At 39.2% G+C, this 22,317-nt stretch overlaps 1 protein-coding gene across 5 annotated transcripts in view; it reads left to right on the top strand.

Moving 5' to 3' along the window:
• The window catches only part of LOC144595339 (sestrin-3-like), an 85,974-nt gene extending 65,417 nt beyond the window's left edge, over window positions 1-20,557 (top strand). For all 5 annotated transcript variants that reach the window (XM_078402727.1, XM_078402729.1, XM_078402728.1 and 2 more), the window contains 4 exons: window positions 5,161-5,279; window positions 7,339-7,529; window positions 8,622-8,766; window positions 15,791-20,557. In XM_078402727.1, coding sequence (XP_078258853.1) covers window positions 5,161-5,279; window positions 7,339-7,529; window positions 8,622-8,766; window positions 15,791-15,877 — 542 coding nt within the window. In that variant the 3' untranslated portion in view covers window positions 15,878-20,557. The remainder of the gene's footprint in view (window positions 1-5,160; window positions 5,280-7,338; window positions 7,530-8,621; window positions 8,767-15,790) is intronic.
• The last annotated feature ends 1,760 nt before the right edge of the window (window positions 20,558-22,317 follow it).

Raw genomic sequence — 22,317 nt, 5'->3', positions numbered from 1 at the left:
TGACGTGCATGAAACTTAATTTGGTGCAAGTAAATTTCAGTTCACTTGGAAGGGCTGTTTGCTTCCGTAGATGGTGGAGAGTTGTTGTTTGGCAGAGATAGAAAAGTGAACCAGGTAGTTACGGAAGAAAACGTCCCTTTCAGAATGCTGAAAGGGAAATGAGAGATCTGTCTTTGTCGAAGGTGTTGGAAATTGTGGAAGATGATCCATTGAATGTAGACAATGATGGTGGAAAGGGATGATCAGGAGAATCCTATTCTTGCACTTGAGTAGGAGGAGAGGGATTTTGTGCAGAAATGTGAGAAACCAAACAGACAGTGTCAACTCCAACATCCAAGAACAATTAAGGAGACTCGGAAATGGGAGAAGGCAGGAGAATAGGGTTAGGAGGGAGACATAGATCAGCCATGATTGAATGGCGGAATAGACTTGATGGGCCGAATAGCCTAATTCTACTCCTACCACTTATGACCTTATGAAATGATGCAAATAGATACTAGGATATATTAAGTATAAGAAAATAACTGCAGATGCTGGTACAAATCGAAGGTATTTATTCACAAAGTGCTGGAGTAACTCAGCAGGTCGGGCAGCATCTCGGGAGAGAAGGAATGGGTGACGTTTCGGGTCGAGACCCTTCTTCAGACTGATGTCGGGGGGGGGGGGGGGGGGGGGGGGGCGGGACGGGGCGGGACCCCTTTGCACTTATTTGCACTTCCAAGTAGATGGAGAGTGGACCAGCAGATGATTGACTCGAGAGTTATTGGAATTGTTTAATTTAATTTTGGACAAGTGTAAAATGATCAGTGGCTAATGGAGACATATTGCAGCATCTTGAAGAAGAAAGTATGAGAGAATGTTTTGCTGATAGAAACTGGAGATGCTAATTTTGGTTCAGTTCTGCAGTTGGGAACATAGGCAGATGTGTTTTGAAGCTGGGGAAGAATCATAAGTTTAATGTTGATTCTTTGGTGGTTAACAAATTCCTGGGAGGTGATAGTGAGCATATTGGATTATTGAAAAAGAAACTAGCAATCCAGGAAATGAGCACCTACTTTCAAATAAATGGAAGTTGAAATCCTTTGGAATTGTGCAGAAGTGTATTAGTCACTCTCAGCAGAGGGGGAACATTAAAGCTCTCGAGCTTGTACAAAACAGATAAATCAAGATGAGAGCAGTGAAGGAAATTATAGTTTGAGAAGCCACTTAATACTGATGTAATCTTTACTTGAAGTAGGACTAGAGAAATTACAGGTCAAAAAAATCTGAATCAAATAAACTCGCACTACATCCACCACACCTCCCCAACCCCAGTTATTTTCCTGTTAAACATCCATCTTCTGAAGTTCTTTAGTAAAGAACCAGCATAGATACAATGCATCGAAAAGGCAACATCTTTTGCAAACTTCTTGAAGCTCCTACAATGGAGAACAATATATTTGTTGCAGCAAATTGCCAATGTTTCTAAAATAAGAAAATGATCTGGACTTTTCAATTGGTATCTTCTATGTAATGTACATTTATCAGTGCATTTGTTTAGTATGCTACAGCTGATGCTCCCAATCACTGCAGATGCACCTTGGGTCCCATTAATGTCCATTGAACTGTCCCAACACCATCCCCACTTTCTCCAGCCTCTTTTTTCCCCCCCCCCTTCCATGTGATGACTCTTCACCCACTAATCATCACATTATTCTATTCCTGTTGTCACAATGCCACCCTCACCCTCATGAACTAGAGTCCTAGTGATGACGACGGTGAGCTCCCCATGTGGTGGTGCCTAATGAAGGAAAGCCTTTTGGCTTTTTCTGCTGTGAAAGTTCTTGTTTAGAAACTTGAACAAAACTAATGCAGCAGCCAGCAACCTGTGCCCCAGTTGCACACAGTACTGTTTGCATGCACATCCATATACCCTGCAATTTCTGCAGCTTTGCTCCAGCATTAATGCAGGTTTGTGGTGCACCAGGAAGAAGGGAAACCTTCTCTTCTGTTCATTTCCGTTTTCTGGCTAAGGGGTTGCCCTTGGTTCACTGTTGGAAGATGGTAAAATAAGATAATTCACCCATTTAAGAAGTCTTTCTCTCCCAACATATTGTTTTCCATGGTCCTTTTGGTGCACAACATTTATTACCTGTCCCCCGGAAAGAAAGTAAAATGATGGCTCTCTTTGTACCTAACTATGCATTTCATTCTTGCCTTTCATTCACTCGACAAAGGATTTCTGTTATGTTATTTCTATCCAAAGACTTTATGTAGATTCTGAACAAATCAGACTGACATAAATAAGGCCCTTCAGCCCACTGAGTCTATTTGAACCAACCATCAAGCGTCCGTTCAGGCTAATCCAACACCAATTCTGTTTGTTCTCCCCATGTTTCCATCTGCTCTCCTCAAACACCAGGGGTTAAAATTGAAGTTGGGTTGCACAGAGGGGTTTGAGAAAGCAACCTCTGACTATATTGTTTTAAAAGCAAAAGGGAACCCTTTTCCCATATAAATTCTAACTAATCCCACAAAGTGTTTCTGTTTGAACTGATTGCTAAGTACAACTTTGCTTTCTCCCCACCCGTTTACAGTGCTGAGGAGGACAAAATAAGACAATTGGTTGTTACAGAGCAGTAGGTAAAGTTGAGTTTCATCAGCTTTATTTATATTGTGATAAAGAAATTATCGCTATATGAAAGTTCAAACAAAACTTTGTGATAAACCAGCAACATGTTCAAAATATCCTATTAGTAGCTCAATGGCTGATCTAAAAGGTTTGTGTCTGTGTTAAAATTGTCAGGTGTATGTTCATAAGGTGATCTCATTAAATGCAGGTAATTGAACATTTTTACTCAAGAACTCATCTGATTAAAATATAAATAACCACCACCAATAGTATCCATAGTGTACAGGGTTTTCATTCAAGTTATTGAAGACCTTCAGGATGGATTCTGGATGTTTCTGGTTATCGGTACAGCACAGAAACAGGCCCTTTGGCCCAAGTCATTCATTCTGAAAAAGATGTCCCATTTTAAGGTAGTCCCTTCTGCCAGCTTTTGGCCCATATCACTCTCAGCCTTTGTTAGACATATGATCTGGCAAATAAGATGGTTTATTCAGTGCAGGACACTATTTTCCAGAGAATCTTATCAAGATTGCTTTAACTCAGTCAGATTTGCAAGCATTTATGAATGGAAGTGGGGGGGGATTAGGGGGGGGGGGGACACTGGAATTTAGAAGGATGAGTGGGGATCTTATTGAAACATATAAGATTATTAAGGGGTTGGATATGTTAGAGGCAGGAAACATGTTCCCAATGTTGGGGGAGTCCAGAACCAGGGGCCATAGTTTAAGAATAAGGGGTAGGCCATTTAGAACAGAGATGAGGAAAAACTTTTTCAGTCAGAGAGTTGTAAATCTGTGGAATTCTCTGCCTCAGAAGGCAGTGGAGGCCAGTTCTGTGAATGCTTTCAAGAGAGAACTAGATAGAGCTCTTAAGGATAGCGGAGTCAGGGGGTATGGGGAGAAGGCAGGAACGGGATACTGATTGAGAATGATCAGCCATGATCACATTGAATGGTGGTGCTGGCTCGAAGGGCCGAATGGCCTACTCCTGCACCTATTGTCTATTGAAATGACATCCTGTATATTTTCTCATTGTGGCATACACAACTCCAACAAACACTGCAGTCTTTGAAAACTTAGAAATGCAGCCTGAGCCTGATCCATCATTCAAATAGATCATTGCTAATCCTGTACCTCACTGCTTAATTCCCACGTCGCTGTGGTATTGACAATCCACTTTTCTGTAATAGTTTCAGGAACGTTCAGACAGATGGTCTCTGAGTCTTGCTATTAACATGTTGCATGAGGGGGCTCTTGTAATGTACAAGTTATAGCATTAAAGGTTTATTTTACATTAATATAATATTGCACTGGCATTTTTAATAGCAAAGGCACCCTTGTGAAAATGTGAGTCATTGTTTCATGTTGAATTGAATGCTTTCAAGTATCGTATTGAGTGCAACACTTGTACCCAGATTTTGGAGTACACTTGGTTTTTTTGACATACAAGTACAGTCTGTATTTGAGTTAATAAATTATCTAAGCACTTTTCTGGTTAAGCAAATGGTACATGTCAGCATGCGCTGGTTGGCTTGTGGGTAACTCAGAAGTTCAAATGGTTCTTGTCTGAGTTTCTCCAAGGCAAAAGAGATGATGGATAATATCTCTATTAATTGCGTTAACATCTCCAAAGTTAATAGTCTGCTAGCCTGGGTGCAGTTTCAGTTCTGGGCAACTTGGTGTCATGTCATAAGTGCCCTTCAATCAATACAGGGGAGCTTAACCCTTCAGTCAGATGGGAAATTATAGGTAACAGTAAACCTCAAAGCTACATATTCTAATAAATATGAAAAAGGATGTGCATGCACAATAAGGCTAGAGGGAGGTTGAGAATGGCACAGGAAATGTTTGACCTGGTATCAAAAATAGTGGAGTTGATTTCCAGGAGGAATAATAAAAGTCAGAGAGCAAGTCAACTTGAGAAACTCCAGTAACTACAGTCTCATTCAGTTGGTAATGTAGAGAAGTTGGATAAAATGAATTGAAACACTTTTTGAAACTTGATTTGTAATCAACATTGATGGCACAAAGACTGCTGATGATGGAATCTTGAGCAAAAACAGTGCTGGAGGAACTCTGGGCAGGCAGCATCTGTGGAAGAATGGACCGATGACATTTCAGGTCAGGACCTTCAGACTCTGTAGAAGGGTTACAACCGATAATGTCACCTGTCCATTCACTCCACAGATGCTGCCTGACCCGCTGAGTTACTCCGGCGCCTTTGTGTATCGTAATGAATATTCTTAAATGTGTAATATTACAGTTAAACCAGTTGCTGTTTTGATTTTTCTATTTACAAATCTGGATTGAAATTTGTACGTTGATGTAAATGCCATTCAAATCTACGTGAGCACATTGATCATTTTAACTGCATGGTTGTAAGTGAACCAGATTTCTGTTGGTCAGAAAAATCTCTCTTTTCTGCTGCCTTCCCAACGATCTTCAAAACAACCTTCCAGTTTTGCTTTTTTGTTTTCTTTACTGTAGGAAGAGGCTGAATTTATCCTTCATGCTTACATTACTTATGCATTGAACTTAATGACCCAACAGCTTATGAAGATGTGTGGATTCCAACCTCTTGCATATCTCGCTATGTAGACGACCCAAGTTTCGGGTACAAAGATTTTGCCCGGCGAGGGGATGATCAGCTTCCTACATTCCGAGCGCAGGTAATTTATCACTGATTTGTGAACTATAAAATAGATTCTGCTGAAAGTAAGTGTAACAAAAGATGAACTGTTTGAATGATAGCCAAATCTATGGAGAATTGGAGTTGTCTGGATGTTACTTCATGTACAAGTGGGGGAGAAAAAACAATATTCAGGTTGTTAAAGGAAAACCAATCTTTTTTTGAAAATACATGATTTTTAGACATGGGTTATGAAAGCAAAGAATGGAGAAGGATCAGTGGAGAGCAAAGTATTGCAAATACACCTGAACAATATTGATATGAATATCAGCTTCATGTTCAATACAGTGGACCTAGTGTTATGTGGGGGGGGGGGGGGTCACGAAATGTGAGTTTAAAAAAAAGTTGTTTATATTTTTCACAAATTCTGTGAAAGTGAATTTTAATCTGTATCTCAAATTTTTGAATAGTGACATGTGAATCTGCATGGGTGAGTTCCCTCACCCAAATGGCCTGGATCAGATGAATATGTGAAATAATGCTAATGTAACTGTAGAGTTTTGGTCGTGGCCTAGAAATGGTAACATCAGGAAACCAGTAAAAACAAATTGTATGTAGAGTGAATATGAACCTCTGGAGCTGTTTACCTTGAGTTGTGTGTCACTGTATAGGGGAACAATGGATGCAGCCATTTTGTTGCCCACCATCCACAAATCTATGGGTATTAGTAACTCAATGTGTCAGGCATCATCTCTGGAGAACATGGATAGGTGACATTTCTGGTCAGTACCCTTCTTCTGTCATCTGAGGGAGGGTCCCGACCTGAAATATCACCTAACCTTTTTTCCTCCAAAGATGCTGCCTGAGGTATGCCAGCACTTTGTGTCTTCTTTTGTAAACCTGCATCTGCAGTTCCTTGCATCACCAAGTTATTGGCACTGTCAGCCTATGTTATTCAACCAGTTAATTCCGTAGGCTGAACTAACAAATTAGAGTACATTTAAACAATCATCCCAGTCACATCTGGGAAGTTGTTGGAATTGGGGGGAAGCGGGGAATGAAGGAAGGGGATAGTCAATGGGGGGAGTGGAGCAGGAGAGGAATTAAACTTGATTAAAGTTCTCCAAAATTCAGAGATCAATTGAGGTTTTAAATCACCCAGTCATCACACATAGAAAAGGAATGAAATCTCATAAGACATCATCCATGCCTTGTGCCCATTAAATAGTTCAAAGTGACAAATATATTCAGACTAAATGCCCTGAGATTTTATTAGCAGGATGAACCTCTCCAAGTGTAAGCATGAAGCTTGAAGTGTTTTGTTGAGACACTCAACTATTCTATTTAAGTACAAATTGGTATTAAAACAAAGTTTTTATTGTAAACTGGTTTTGATGTCCCATAATAGGGCCAGAACTAACATTAGTCTTTTGGGGTACATCTGGTGTCTAGGCCTCTGGCACTTGTTGGACTTGGTCATGAAGTCTTGTCTGGCCCACTGCCGAGCCTGCATTGTATCTATGGAGCGCAGGAGTCCAGTAGTGCACAGTCTTCACAGTTATCATCAAGAAGCGTTTTCCCATGCGTGATTTCATTTATAACATTCTAAAAACTGGACAAATTAGATCATGAGCATATGACCATCGGACATTTGCAAATGTTCAATTACAGTGACAGCTTTGATCACCGGACAGGGCCTCAATGGTCGAAAAGGTCATTTTTGGATACGACTATTATTTATGGAAGGGAAACTCCTGTGTGCACTGGAATATGCTGAGAGTCAGCCAGCTAACTTAAGACTGCTTGGGACTGCACTGGAAGAATTGACCAGCAATTTTCGGTGGCCAAAATTGCTGGCCAATTCCCTGTCCAAACACACATTCAGATTTGTTTTCAGAGTCTTGCATTGACTAACAAAATAATTGGAGTTACTGCTGTTTTTTATTGCTCTGGTTTATATCTCTTGGTTCATACCTCTGTCAAGTGCCATAAACCCTTGGGATAACCACTCCTCCCTTTCCTCCCTTCCTCCTTACTTTTTTCCTATCCCAACCCACCCACCCTTCCTCCCTCTTCTATGTTTTTTTCTGTCCTTGCAGGACTACTCCTGGGAGGATCATGGTTTTTCTTTAGTTAATCGACTTTATTCCGATATTGGTCAATTGCTCGATGAAAAGTTTCGCATGGTTCGTAACTTGACCTACAACACCATGGCAATACATGAAGATGTGGATACGACCACTTTAAGACGAGCTATATGGAATTATGTTCATTGCATGTTTGGAATAAGGTGAGGCTTCATAACTGAAAGTGGCATGCTTCATCAAATTAATTGATTATTAAAGTTTTAAATCTTTAGCAGAATTTTGAGCAAATTTTGAACAGTGCAAAACAAGAGAAGCACTCAATTGAGTTTGCTTAAAAAAAAACTAGAGTTAGAAACTGAGAGTTTGAAAATATTAGTAGATCTAAGAAATTTGATAACGACCAAGACAAATTGTTTAAGACATGGGTGGAGTTTACTGCATAGAAACCATTCTTGTTGGCGATTTCCCTGATGTGATCAGATACTCTTTGCTACATTAATCCATTCTGTTCCCATCTCTTGCATCCTTTCTATCTTCTACTGTCTACCCATATACTCTTGAATATTGTTGTACCAGTGGCTCTCGGTCTTCCAACTCTGAGGCTTTCTGTGTCATTTTATTCAAAATTCTTGATAATCTAACAGCTTGTCCCTTAGCTATTCAAAATAACTTGCGCATCATCTACCCTGCACCATTCAAAGCTTCCTAAACGGCTCAATTACCTGTCAACTGTATATTATCTATTATAACGAGAAAACAATGTTCCGTATGTTTCTTCCTAATTATATTTCTTCAAACATGGCAACATTCGAGTGAATCTAGGGTCTCGACCCGAAATGTCGCCCATTCCTTCGCTCCAGAGATGCTGCCTGTCCTGCTGAGTTACTCCAGCTTTTTTGTGTCTAAATCATATTTTTTTTGTGGTTACCCTTCTTCCAACACCTAATCCAAAAGCTGCATATGATGCCTTGGCAAAGAACCATTTTCAGCAAAGGCTTGCTGCATTTCCATTGGCTTTGTGTTGGTGACACAGTCCAGTGGAATATATTTGATGCCAACAGTTCTGTGTACAATGCCTTTCCCCGAGTGCCCTGGGAATGTGCTGAACGATGGTCCAGTGCCCTCGCGTCTCATGCTGACTGTTCGCACATAATATTGTGCCTGATTTGTCAAAAGTATTTCCTTTCATAGATTTGTATTCGGTGTGTTCATTTTTTTTTAACATTGCCACCATCTTTTTAACGATGTTAAAAGCAAACAAAAGACTGGAATTAATTGTATTGTCTTTGTTAAAGATATGATGATTATGATTATGGTGAAGTCAATCAGCTGCTGGAACGGAGCCTGAAGGTTTATATCAAGACGGTGACTTGCTACCCTGAAAGAACCACAAAGCGCATGTATGATAGCTATTGGCGGCAATTCAAACATTCAGAAAAGGTGAGTTGAATGAATCAGGTTTATTATCACATGTGACATGTCAGAGAAATTCTTGGTTTTGCACACCGCATGCAAAGAGTCGCCATGTGTAGGGCGCTGATAAAGTTACAAAGTGTTCGACATGCAGTCACAATAGTCTCGGGCCGGTATGGTGGCGCAGCAGGAGCCTGACAGCACCTGTAGACCCGGGTTCTATCCTGACTACGGGTGCTGTCTGTACGGAGTTCGTATGTTATCCCTGTAACCTTGTGGGTTTTCTCCGAGATCTTCGGCTTCCTCACACATTCCAAAGTCGTACAGGTTTGTAGGTTAATTGGCTTGGTATAATAGTAAATTGTCCCTAGTGTGTGTAGGATAGTGTTAATGTGCGGGATCGGTCGAAGGGCCTGCTTTCGCACTGTATCTGTAAACTACACTAAACAATAGTTCCTCTTAGCTCTCGGTGACTCCCACCCACGCCAGGTCCCTCTTTCTTCTCGGCGCCCACCCGCCCCCCCCCCTCCAAGCTGAGAATTATTTCTTGCTGACTCCAATTATTGCACCGGAACTTCTCATTTATATATATTTTTTAATCATCTTTTCGTGTATTCCTTTTTGTATTTAAACTTTTTGATTTTACCAGTCTTCTCTTCCCACTTTGTGACAAACGGATTGATTCCTCACTCGGTGACAGTTGCACAGCTCGCGATCTGCAGTTCCTTGTCCAAGTAATGATTATGTAAAATGAAGCTGTGCATGTAAATAAAGCTGCCGTTGTCTGCAGGGTGAGTGTGTGATTAGCTTCATATAAGCTTTGAACGATTAAACCATAACAACATCTTGATTGCCTAAGGTTAGGCTCTTAATTTCTTTTGCACGCGGTCTTGTCAAAGTAATGAATGGTTGGAGTGCTCTCTACAACTTACACTACCTGCAGTCCCTGCTATAAGACCTTAAGAGCAGAATCACTCAATCATTACTGAACTATTGTTCCCTCTCAATCCCATTCTTCTGCCTTCTCGGCATAACCTTTGACGCTTTTCCTAATCAAGAACCTATCAATCTCTGCTTTTAAAAATACCGAATGCTTTGGCCTCCACAGCCGACTGTGGCAATGAATTCTACAGATTCACCACCCTCTGGTTAAAGAAATTCTTCCTCGTCTCCATTCTGAAGGTGCGTACTTTTATTCTGAGGCTGCATCCTCTAGTTCTAGACTCTCCCATTACTGGAAATATCATCTCCACATCCATTCTATCTGTGCCTTTTATTATCCAGTAGATTTCAATTAGAAATCCTTCTACACTCCAGCAAATACAAACCCAGAGCCGTCAAATGTTCCTCATACTTTAACCCAATCATCGTTAGGATCGTTCTCTTAAACCACCTCAAGACCTTTCCAAAACCAGCACATCTTCAATATATTGCCGCACTTCCATAAGGTGTTGCAGAGTTGCTCCCACAGATTAAAACTAGCTAACAATATTAAACATAGAATTCTTTGCCGAAATTCAAATCCATTAATATTTGGGTGTCGGGTATTGGACAGCAATCTGTAAAATTAAAGAGTGTTTGTGTGCTTTTTCTGTGTCCTCTTTGTTACTCTATTCTGGTGCCTTGATGCAGAAAATCTTGTTGGAACTCTGTTCCCTCTTCAATGGCAACAGGTTGCAAAATGTGATTTCTTAAAAGTCCCCCAGTGAAAGGGATTATCTTGTGCTTTGCATGCATACACTGGTAAATGCAGGCATCAAGGTGAAACATTTCTTCAACCTGTTAAACTATCTTACAAAGCCGATGCGTCTGAAATGCTACGAGTGATACTTGTAATTGACAATTATCGTACTGAAAATGGCAGCATTATTTGCTAAATTAAAGTAAACTGGCAACAGTGGTTGTGGATAGTAAAAGATTCAGTGACTCTGTAAGTAAGCATTTCGACCACTAAGACCATCTTTGTGAACATAACCCTTTGTTGGGTCCAATCATGTCCATTTACAGTTCTGGGAGTGCTATCTGAATAGTAAGGAGGAGCAAGAATCTGGTCCAATTGTTTCCTTCCACAATTCAGGAAAATAAATTGTGCAAATAAATCGCTAAAAAAATAGGGCTAGGAGTTAGCTACTTGAGCCATCTCTGGTTTTCAATAGGAACACAGCTCCTATCTGATGGTAATCTGAGCTCCTAATTCCTGCCGACCCCAGATAATCTTCCACCTTGTTTATCATGATTTGGTCTAACTGACAAAAATATTCAGTCACTGTTTAGTTTGGAGATGCAGTGCGGAAACAGGTCCTTCGGCCCACTGAGTTCTTACCGACCAGTGATCCCTGCACATTATCACTATCCTACACACACCAGGGACAATTTACGTTTGTATGCCCAATTAACCTACAAACCTGTACGTCCTTAGAGTGTGGGAGGAAACCGAAGTTCTCGGAGAAAACTTGCGCAGGTCACGGGGAGAACGTACAAACTCCATTCAGACAGCACACATAGTCAAGATCGATCCCGGGTCTCTGGCACTCTAAGGCAGCAACTCTAATGCTGCGCCACCTTGCTGCCCCTAAAGGGCATTGCATAAAGGGGCAGTGAAATAATAGATTTAATGACTCGTGGCGCACGGAGAAAAGAAAGGGTGTGAAATTTATTAGTGGACGACTGTATTTGCTCTCACAAGAATAAATATCTTGTCCACATCCACTCTTTCCAGATCCCTGGGAATCATGTATGTTTCAATCAAATCCCTTCACTTCTAAGCTTCAGCAAATACAAGACTTTCCATCATAAAATAACCTACCCATTACAGATATGAATCTAGAAGACCTTCATGTGAACTGCTTGAAATATTTTAACGTCCAAAAAACATAAACATGACCTTAGTGCGCAGATTACTTTAGACGTGGTCTCACCAGGGTAACTGAGGTATAATTAACCTCCCTATTTTTCATTTCTCTTAGCAATTCACTGGATGTGAGAGTTTACACGGCACAAATTGGACAGCACATAATTGATTCCTATTTGGTACCTTTCACGTTTCACTGGAAAAACTGAACAAGCAGCAAATGCATGAAAATGTTAAATTTCCTGATTCTGGCACTAAAGCTAAACAATTGAGAGTAAAAATTGTGTGTACGTGCAGTGCTTGCACATCGCTCCAACTTAAATCTAATCTTTCTGTGAAATTTGCATTTCTGCAGTTCCATCTGTTTGTGCGTTTGAGATTTCCTTCTCTCCCCTTTCCTTCAGCTCTCTAGGCTCTAAGCCGAAGAAAACAACAACCCCCCCCCCCAACCAACTACCAAAAGCTTGTTTCATGTACAGAGATACAGAGAAAAGCTCTTGTGTGTTTTCCAATTAAATCAGATGTGATCCATGAGTACAATCAAGCCACAAACAAGGAGAAAAATACCAGAGTGCAGAATATAGTTTACTGCATTGTGGTGTTACGGTTCCAGAGAAAACGTTCAGTGTCTGCAATGAAGTAGGTTGGAAGATTGGGACTACATCCTGGCTTATCGGAGTCTGATAAGAGGGGAAAAAGTTTGTTCCTGTCTGGTGGTATGTGCTTTCAAACTTGTTTCTTCTGCCCGATGGGAGTTGGGAGAATAGGGGAGAGACTGGGCTGAAGAAGGTCCTGGTGTTCTTGGCTTGCAAAAAAAAGCATCTATTAAAAACATTTCTTTTGAAAATCTTGCCACAAAAATAACATTGTTATTGCGAGTCTGAAATTCTAGGCCCAATCCCCCTTTTTTACCATTGACACAATTGTTTCTACAAAAATAATCTGCTATAACGTGAAGTTTCTTAGGAACGTCACTGTTCCGTTATTGCAGAAAAACCTGCTTGACCCCTTTTGAAATTTATAACATGTCATGCAACTTATTGGTGCCTCAAAGTGTTGGGGAATTGATACGGTGACCCATAAGGTCAAAGGCACCCTGAACAAACCCTTGAACTGCTGCTTGAACCCCGAACGGTCTTTCTAATAAGGTTTAAGGGTTTGTTTTTTAAAAGAATTGGAGATAGATTGGGATGAAATATTGAGGTTTTCCAGAATTTATTTATTTTTTATTAGATTTGTTGCAGATATCAACTAAACATATTTAAACTCTTAAGTTTTTCAAAATATTGCAAGTTTATATTGTGACATGTTGTGCTGTCCCAGAGCCCAGACTCATCAGTCATAGTGCCTGTTCATGTTTTTGTCCAAATGCACAGTGCAAAATGATCTATCCTCCATACCCAATAGTGTAGTTGAGTGTAGAGAAACAGGCGCTTCAGCCCACCGAGTCCGCACCGACCAGCGATCCCCGTACACTGGCACTATCCTACTCACAAGGGACAATTTACAATTTTTACCAAAGCCAATTAACTTACAAACCTGTACATCTTTGAAGTGTGGGAGGAAACCGGAGCGCCTGGGGAAAACCCACTCGGTCATGGGGAGCACGTACAAACTCCATTTGGACAGCATCCATATCAGGCTCGAATCTGGGTCTTTGGCGCTGCAAGGCAGCAACTCTACTGCTGCGCCACCATGCCACCCTAGGCGTGCCATAAGTGGCATGCCATGAGATGGACTCTGAGTGGCAAGTGGCTTTGGGTGGTATGCCACTGAGTCCCCATCTTTTCATGCCCTGATAAATTTGCGGCTGGTAAAGTCTCTGAAAGTATGCAACATTTAAAACCAGTTCAGATTGATACTCTATTTTCTTTTTTTTTTTTTAAAGACTTGTAATTTAAAATGCTTAAATTAAAATTAAATAACAATTCAAAGACATACCACTTTCCACAGGGTCATGAACCTCACTCACATAAATGCAGTTGCTGCTTATACACTGATGTAAAGTTCGCATATATAAAGCTTGTTTATTACTCTGCAAAAAAAACCCCTGCAAATACTGGAAATGTAAAATAAAAACTGCTGAGCTCAGTTAGTGGTGTGTTTATCAGTGGAGGGGTGTGTGTGGTCTTTTGAGTGGGGCGGATTGCTGGTCAAATGAAGCAGCATCTCGCCTCCAGGTCAGATTGGACTGTGTTTACTCAAGACTATTACAAGAATGATCCCAGGAATGAGTAGGTTAATCTGTGATGAGTTTGTCGGCACTGGGCTGTACTCGCTGGAGTTTAGAAGAATGAGGCGGAACCTCATTGAAACATACAGAATAGTGAAAGGTTTGGATAGAGTGAATGTGGAGAGGATGTTTCCACTAGTGGGACAGTCTAGGACTAGAGGTCGTAGCCTCAGAGTTAAAGGACGTTTCTTTAGGGAGATGAGGAGACATTTCTTTAGTCAGAGGATGGTGAATCTGTGGAATCCTTTGCCACAGAAGGCTCTGGAGGCCAAGTCAGTGGATATTTTTAAGGCATAGATAGATTTTTGATTAGTACAGGTGTTAGAGGTTATGGGGAGAAGGCACGAGAATGGAGTTAGGAGGAAGAGATAGATCATCCATGATTGAATGGTGGAGTAGACTTGGTCCAAATGACCTATTTCTACTCCTATCACTTATGACCTCATGACTGAGCAACAGCTAAAAGCACTGAGCTGGCAACTGGTGGAATCCACTTGCTGACCCAAAAGAAAATCTTCAATTGTGCCAAGCTCACACTTCGATACTGTAGTCACGAAACATGAAATCCAGCTCAAGATTTCCTCGTGCAATCATGTGGCACTTAAGTAATGTACTCTGTGTGTAAACTGTTGGGTGAAATGAAAGCATGCCTTTGATTTGGGAGATACTGACGGTGTGTTATAATACCTTATTCATTTCCTTTACTCAAAGCTATTAAAAGCAGACTAAGTACAGGTTCGCCACTGATTTTCCAGCAACTGTTGGCCCGGCGCCTCCTTTAATCTGGACAAAATAACGAGAGCACACTTGAAATCCCCTGTGGAAGTCCCCCCGAAAATGTGGCGCAGGGTAAGGCGGCCAATTTCCGCCTCATCAGGACTTGCGTGCCGATCGGCGGGTCGAATTTGCCCCCATGCTGCCTTGGCTCTGGCTTTCCTTCCTGGCTGAATTTTTCAGATCCGTTTCCATAGCAACTTCTATGGCCAATTAGCAGGTCTAATTTGCCAGGGACTCTGAATCTCAGGCTTGGCCGGCGCCGACAGATCGGGGTTTCCATAGCCGACTTCCGAGCTGACTTTGCGGGCCAGTATCTCAGTCCCTTGGCAGCCTAGAAGGACCGTTCGATATCGGACAAACCACCGGGTGGCGCCAGCAATGCTGCCTTGCCACCAGTCTGTCCCTTCTTTGTGTTTAAATAGTATGTGTTACATGTATGTTTTTAGTGTTCTTTAGCTTGTGGGGGGGTTGGGGAAAACCTTTTTCTAATCTCTGACCTCGACGGAAAAAATTGAATTTCACTGTACCTCGCTCGGTACATGTGACAAATAAAGTACCATACCATTGGAGTCCTCTCGTTGGAGTGACCTCTGTTGGTCCAGAAAATAGATGATCGAGAAAGGCTCTGTAACCAAGGGTGCCGGAAAATAGTGGTGGATCTGTTGTGGAATGGAAGGGCAAAATACTTTTTTTTTTTTGGTACATTTTAAGATTGATTTCACATATTTACAAATGTGATGCCTTTTAATTTAATATTAAAATCCACAAATGGTTTTATTTCTTTGCTATTATGGATTATATTTGGGCCAGTGTGTTAATTTATAATACATTTATCCAAGTGTAATCTGGTTTGTTGTGATTATTGCATAATTTGAGACTGTTTTAACAGGTAGTAAGCTATTCCCTTCAGTTAAATTTAATTTTGTACCTAAAACAACATTTGAAATGCAAATGTACTTTTCACATGTTTCGGTTGCATTTTTAATTTTGCTGGAAAACCATTGAGTTTTTATTTTTCACAACTGGACTGCTCAAAAGGTCTCGCTTGAGATGACGATCATGTAAACTGGAGCATCCAATGTACAATCCACCATGAATTCTAACACCACCATAGATAACGGGTAACTTGTAACCCAGTGTTCTGTTGGGAAAACAATCAGTAAAAGCTTGTTTGTTTTTATTTTCTGCAGATCCATGTTAATTTGCTGTTGATGGAAGCACGTATGCAGGCAGAACTCCTGTATGCCCTACGAGCTATAACTCAATACATGACTTGAAATCAGGAGAAAATACTTTCTCCAAGAACTTGCTGGCAATGGAAGCTGAACCAGAGCTGATTCTAAATTTTTGGGGTAGTGACAATGAATCCATTCTAGAATATTGTCCAAAACATTAGCCATAATGTGCAATTTGTGCTGACTGTAGAAAAACTGAAACATTGCTAAAGTTTAACACTGAAAAGTAATCTTATAACTGATATCACTTGCCAAATTCACAGCCCATTGATAATGTGTTTGCCTGTGCAATTGTTACAGTCAGGTGTAATGTGAAGTGGTTTGTGAGAGAAAGTGAGTGAAGAAGGATCTTGGTATTTTCCAAAATATGAATGAAAAATGCAAACATTTCTAAGGTTTTGTTTGCTTTAAATCTAGCATGGATATTGTTCTCCCTTCTATGAACTTTTTTTATTTGCGTTGTAGTTGAATTCTATTTGCACATCTGCCTTTTATAAGCTAAACTACAGGAGATAAATTAATCTATGATGCAAGAACTGGACCCACTAAAGTTAAAGAACGGTTTAAAATAAATGTGTTTGTTTGAGTGTATGTTATCTGAAACTTGTGAATTTCTGCTTTAAATATTGACCATTCTGAACTAAGTTCAAGTCACAATCATTTTTATTCATACTCTTCCTATTCTACAAAGACTAGAAATGTAATGTGCAAAATGTTTTTGTAGAAAAAGTGATATACTGGTAGAAGTGGTATACTTTGAGCAAATTGAATACATGTGGTTAGATTACTAAATCATTAGATTCATAGTCATTAATGGACATTTATTGATGGACATTTAGCATTCATTGTTGAAACCTGGATCAGATTTGCTTTTAATTAGCAGGCAACACTTGTAAGAGATCACATTCCTCCTTGACTTCATTGCCCACATTTGCCCTTGTTGCTGCCATTGAATTACATTGCTTATGATTTCCTAAAATGAAATTGATGCTCTGAGTTAACATGGCAATAACCAATTGCGTTTGAGCGAATGGTTGTTGAAAATTTTCAAAACTAGATGCGACACTGAATAAATCAAGTAGCATGTATGTTTTGAATTCTCCTAGAAGATGCCAGTATAAATCTTTAGTTTGGGAAGGAGAATTATTCCTGTTCACCAAAATTAAAAACTCCTCGCATAAACACAATTTAGATATTAATTGGGGAGAACCACTTTTCAATATGTGAAGAGGTAGAGCAGAACAATATGGCGATTATTACATGCTTTTTTTTTGTGATGTGCATTTTGATTAGTCTAGGAATATTGGTGCAATGAGGAATAATACTTGAAGCTGGCATAAAATCCTATTAATATTAGAAAAAAACCAGTCCACTCCTATCCAATTGCATTGCATCATTTATCAGAGAAACAATTATGATTATGCAAACCAGCTACTTGTATGACTTATTAGGCAATGGAAGCAAAGATACCAGAAGTAACTCTTTAGAGTGCAGTTACAACAAAACACTAATATCAGAGGAACAGTTTTTAAATATTCTGTAGTATTATATGAACAAAAATATCTGACGGTGCTCTTGCAGTTAAAACTTTTGAAATATGTTTTGAGAGTTAAGTAGTGTTGGGGCCAGAACACTTAAATGTTTGAAAGACAAACTAGGATTCTGTTTTTAATTTCTCACTTCATAGGCATAATCGGCTACTTTATTTTCTTGAAGCAGATTGAAGTCTTGGTGATCACAGTGATAGTACGTTGTGTCATTGTGCTGGTCAACCTTTCCTAATTTTTTTCATCTAGGATTAATATAAATAAAATGAATGATGCAAACCCATCTTGATCAGAGATTAGATTACGTGAATCAAATGCTTCTATTGTTAGGCGTTTAGGGTTTGCTGGAGTGTGTCAGTTATGAGAATATTACATTTTAATTGTGCCCTCCTTTTCTTGAGTCTCACCTATTCCCATATCTGATCATTTTCTAGGATTCCAGAATTATCCAAACCTAGAAAACAATCCCATAGGTAATGTTTAATTAGAGGACAATGACGTGTGCACTTGACTGAAGCCTTCCAAAAAATCATAGATGACCAGATCATTAGCTTTGGGTACAAATTGTATAATTAATAGAAATCTGATTTGAAATAAAGAGTGAGCAAGAATGATGCTTTCATGATATATGGAATATCCTGCAGAATATTAATAATACATTAGGTTGGATTATCAATACAAAAACATAGTGCAGATGTTCTAAGTATTTGCAGCCATTTAATTATTTAAAACAGTAAGTATAACCTTATGACAAATTTTAAAATAACAAGTTTGGATGTTACACAAATGTAAAAACTCCATGCAACAGGCTCAGGTTAAAATACTGAAATCAGAATTTAGTTTATCAACCATATTAAAGTGTTGTTTTCACTGGTATCTTTGGCTAACTGTAGTACGCTTCTATATTAATGCACAATTTTCCACCTAAAGAAGTTCCTCATTTTAAAATGAAAGTGTAGTTTTGGTATCACTACAACAGAGATAACATCATCTCCTCCACTTTATAGAGACTCGAGGAGAGTCAGACCTTTATTTAAAAAATGAATGCCAAAAGGACTCTGGTCAACTCAATGTGGAAATTTGTCTTTTTAAATTTTGTGTTGCTTTAGATCACTCTCGAGCCAAATCTGTACCTGTCAATAGTTACAAAATGGCACAAGTAAACTCCATTGGATCTGTTGATTGTTAACACTTTTTGACATTAATCATAAATATATAATACTAATTATATGGTGAAATCCATGGATCAGCCACTATCCCCATAATTGGCCTTGGGGTTCCAGGTCGTAAAACATGTATCACCTGGTGTGCAAGGATGCTGCATCCTGGCATGCTAATTTAAAGTGCATTGGAGGTTTAATTTTTGTTGTAAAACAACCTATGGCAAATTTCTAATGGCCTACCACAGATTATAATAGTCATTCAAAAGTTCCTCACTTGTTATAAAATGTTTTAGGATATCTCAAGGTCATTCAAGTTGCTGTACAAATGCAAACTTTTATATTTTCATGTCTGGTATGTAGAATGAAGCTAGAGTATGAATACATTTGATTCTTATCCACATAACATTGATGCTTTAATTTTAGAAACAACAAAAAACTGTTAAGTCTTAAGTACCATCTTAAGGGGGATGTTGTATCTACCAAATGGACCAGCTTTTAATGTGTGCTGGTGGAGAAAAAAAAACTGGATTTAAATTTAAATGGAATTAAAACTTGAACTCTTTGCCAATGCCTTACTCTTCTGGATGACTAAGTATTATCTGAATGACAAATAATGAATGTATATTCCTATTGTGCATCTAGAAATTAAAGCCTTGTTTCAAGTCGTAATTACTCCAATACTTGATTTCTAAAAAGAAACAAGTATTTTTATGGCGTGTGCTAAATCATCTTGTGATATCTATTTAACTATCCAACAGTATTATAAATAATCTTGGATGCTTTGGTACTATGCACATTCAATCATTTATAATCAAACAAAAAAACTGTGATACTAACCTTGTATTGTGCTTTGTTACTGTATGATTAAGTTGGTGTATAATGTGTTTGCAAAATATTGTATTGCATGAAACAAGTATCACCTGTTTCGATCCACCCACTTTTCTTTTTGCAGTATATTTGAAGAAAGCTACTTTGAAAAGGTTCAGCAATTGTAAATGCAGTAGATGGCACCTGCCATATTTGGCACAATCTTGTTTAATGTGTGGGAACGAAGTGTTTTTTTCTACATGGCTCTTGTTAATTCACTTCTTGGTGAAAATGATCCCAGGCAGCTGCAAATAGAAGATGAGAATGGTGAATCTGTGGTCACCAACAGTCAAAAGGGTGTTTTGAATTTTATTCTTTTTGTAACTGTTAATTCTTGCAGAAGTTTTTATTTAACATCTTTTCTGAATGCTTTTTTTTCTCTAATTTTATACAGAAAATGTGATTATGGTTGTGATAGATATTTAAGTAAAGGTAATTTGGTTTTTTTCCAGTGATATTTTCAATTTTTATCAGATGGAGGAAAAACACAAGACAAACTATTGGAATTGATACAGATGACGTTTTGCATTGCACTTTGATGAGCAAGACTCTTGAGACTGACAATAGTTTCTTCTGTTTAATTTGACACAAGTAACAATGGAACAAGTGCATTCTTAACCATACACTCTACCCAATGGATAATCTGCACTTATTCCTGTGGTTAAAGATGTTCTATTATAGGTACGAAATGATGAAGTTGGTTTGTAAAGAAACATCACATTTATATTTGGAGATTTCATTGTTGTTATTGAGAAGGAATGAAGATAAATTTGTTTCAATAAAATTGGAAAAACAACTTTTTCTTCTGGAATAAATTTCTTATCCAGCAGTAAAGAAAGACACAATTCTGGAGTAACTCAGGACAGGCAGCATCACTGGCTAGAAGGAATGGGTGACATTTCGGGTCAAGACCCTTCTTCAGACCCTTGCCCAGCAGTATCAGTTTAAATATAGACAAATGACTAAGTTACTTAATGCAAGAGAAAGATAAAATATCTAAACAGCAAAAATTTGAAACGGAGTAGAAAAAAAGGAAATTTCAAGATGGGAATTAGTGTCAGAATATGCAGAGTTCATGATGAATACATAGCTGTCAAGTGTGGGGCAGATGCTTGTATGTCAAACCAGGGCAGGACATAATTAAAATGGTAGAGCCCTGGAGAATTTGAATACAGATTTCAAGGAAGATATTGAAGAAAATTACAGATGGATTGATGTCGTCTGAAGGCAGTTTGAAAAAGTGTTTTTTGTTTTCTCGAGGGGAGGGGGGCAGAATTAAGCTCATGGATCCTTGTACCTGATCCAACCTGACACAGCATGGATGAGCTTCCAGTAATTTTGTGCTGCACCACTGTTTACCAGATAGCCTGGAACTATTTTTTTACAGCAAGTTCTGACTTGTAATTTGAATGATTAATATTTTAAAAGTATTATGAAAATAATACTTAGATACTTTATAATACAACTGAAAATATTTTAATCTAGTCATAAATGTACAATTATTAAAACTAGCCTTGGTCCTCCAGGTGAATGGGGCTGGATTCCTGCATCAGATCTAACTGGTTCTCCAATGTTAAAACAAGTACATTTCTGCAAATTTGTTTTCTCTGCTGCTAGATTCAGGACTTTAACACTGGGGCTGTCAGGAAAATACAGGTAAATAACTGCCAACAAGTCCAGCACTTTCAATGTTTGTGAATACATCAGTAAGAAATGAGTTCATAGGTTCATATGTGATAGAAGCAGAATTAGGTCCTTCAGCCCAACAAGTCTACTCTGCCATTCAATCATGGCTGATCTATCTTTCCTCCTCAACTCCATTCTCCTGCCTTCTTTCCATAACCCCTGACACCCTTGCTAATCAAGAGTCTGTCACTTTGCACTTTAAAAATACCCAATGACGGCCTCCACAACAGTCTGTGGCAATGAATTCCACAGATTCACCACCCTTTGATTAAAGAAATTCCTCCTCATCTCCTTTCCAAAGGTATGTCCTTTTATTCTGAGGCTATGGCCTCTGGTCCTACTCTCCAACAAGGGGAAACATCCTCTCCACAATCACTTTCCAGGCATTTCACTATTCGGTATGTTTCAATGAGGTCTCCCCTCATCCTTCTAAACTCCAGTGAGTACAGACCGAGTTCCTTCAAACACACATCATATGTTCACCCAATCATTCCTGGGATCTTTCTCTGACAACAAAGGTACTCACAGATGTTAACACCTGCACATGGAACTCCCTGCATTTCTCTGGTTTGAAATGACTGACCCAGACATGAAGCTAATAACTGATTGTCGATGAAGATTTTGTAGTGTGTGGTGAAGGAATGCACTCTCAATCCACTCACTGGTGCCCAGCTTCCACAGCCCACAGAATCCAAGCATGAATAAAGTTCCATTGCACCTTGAGCAGGACCCTAGAAATTACATCATGGTACATAAAGAATATCAATTGCAAACAAAAGTTGCCTCATGATCTACAAAGTCTGTTTTCTTGAACTCTTGTATCTGACTGGTTAATCCCAACAAATAGGATTACCTGGACGTGCATAGTAGCATCTAATGGTTACACCCCTCAATGTCTCTACTGATAATGTGATCCTGGCATTAATGGCGAAAGGAAGGCCTAGACAGTTGTCATCAGTCCAAAGCCTGTTATTAAAGCAGCCTAGCGAAGCACGTACCAAATTGGAGTCCAGCACTAGGACATGCACTCGTTACTTTGGGACAAATTTCCATCTGGCTACCCAGTCCTTCTCGTCTCTAATCACTGCTTACAACACTAGCCTTCAAGTACTGTGTGCATTACCTGGAAAAACACAATCAGGTATTCTACGGAAATTAAGAGGTAAAATTAAATTCATGTTAACTTATCATCAAAAACTAACAACTAACTTGATATTTT

The sequence above is a fragment of the Rhinoraja longicauda genome, chromosome 7, assembly GCF_053455715.1.
Source record: "Rhinoraja longicauda isolate Sanriku21f chromosome 7, sRhiLon1.1, whole genome shotgun sequence".
Lineage (NCBI taxonomy): Eukaryota > Metazoa > Chordata > Chondrichthyes > Rajiformes > Arhynchobatidae > Rhinoraja > Rhinoraja longicauda.
This window is presented reverse-complemented; position numbering and strand designations above follow the sequence as displayed.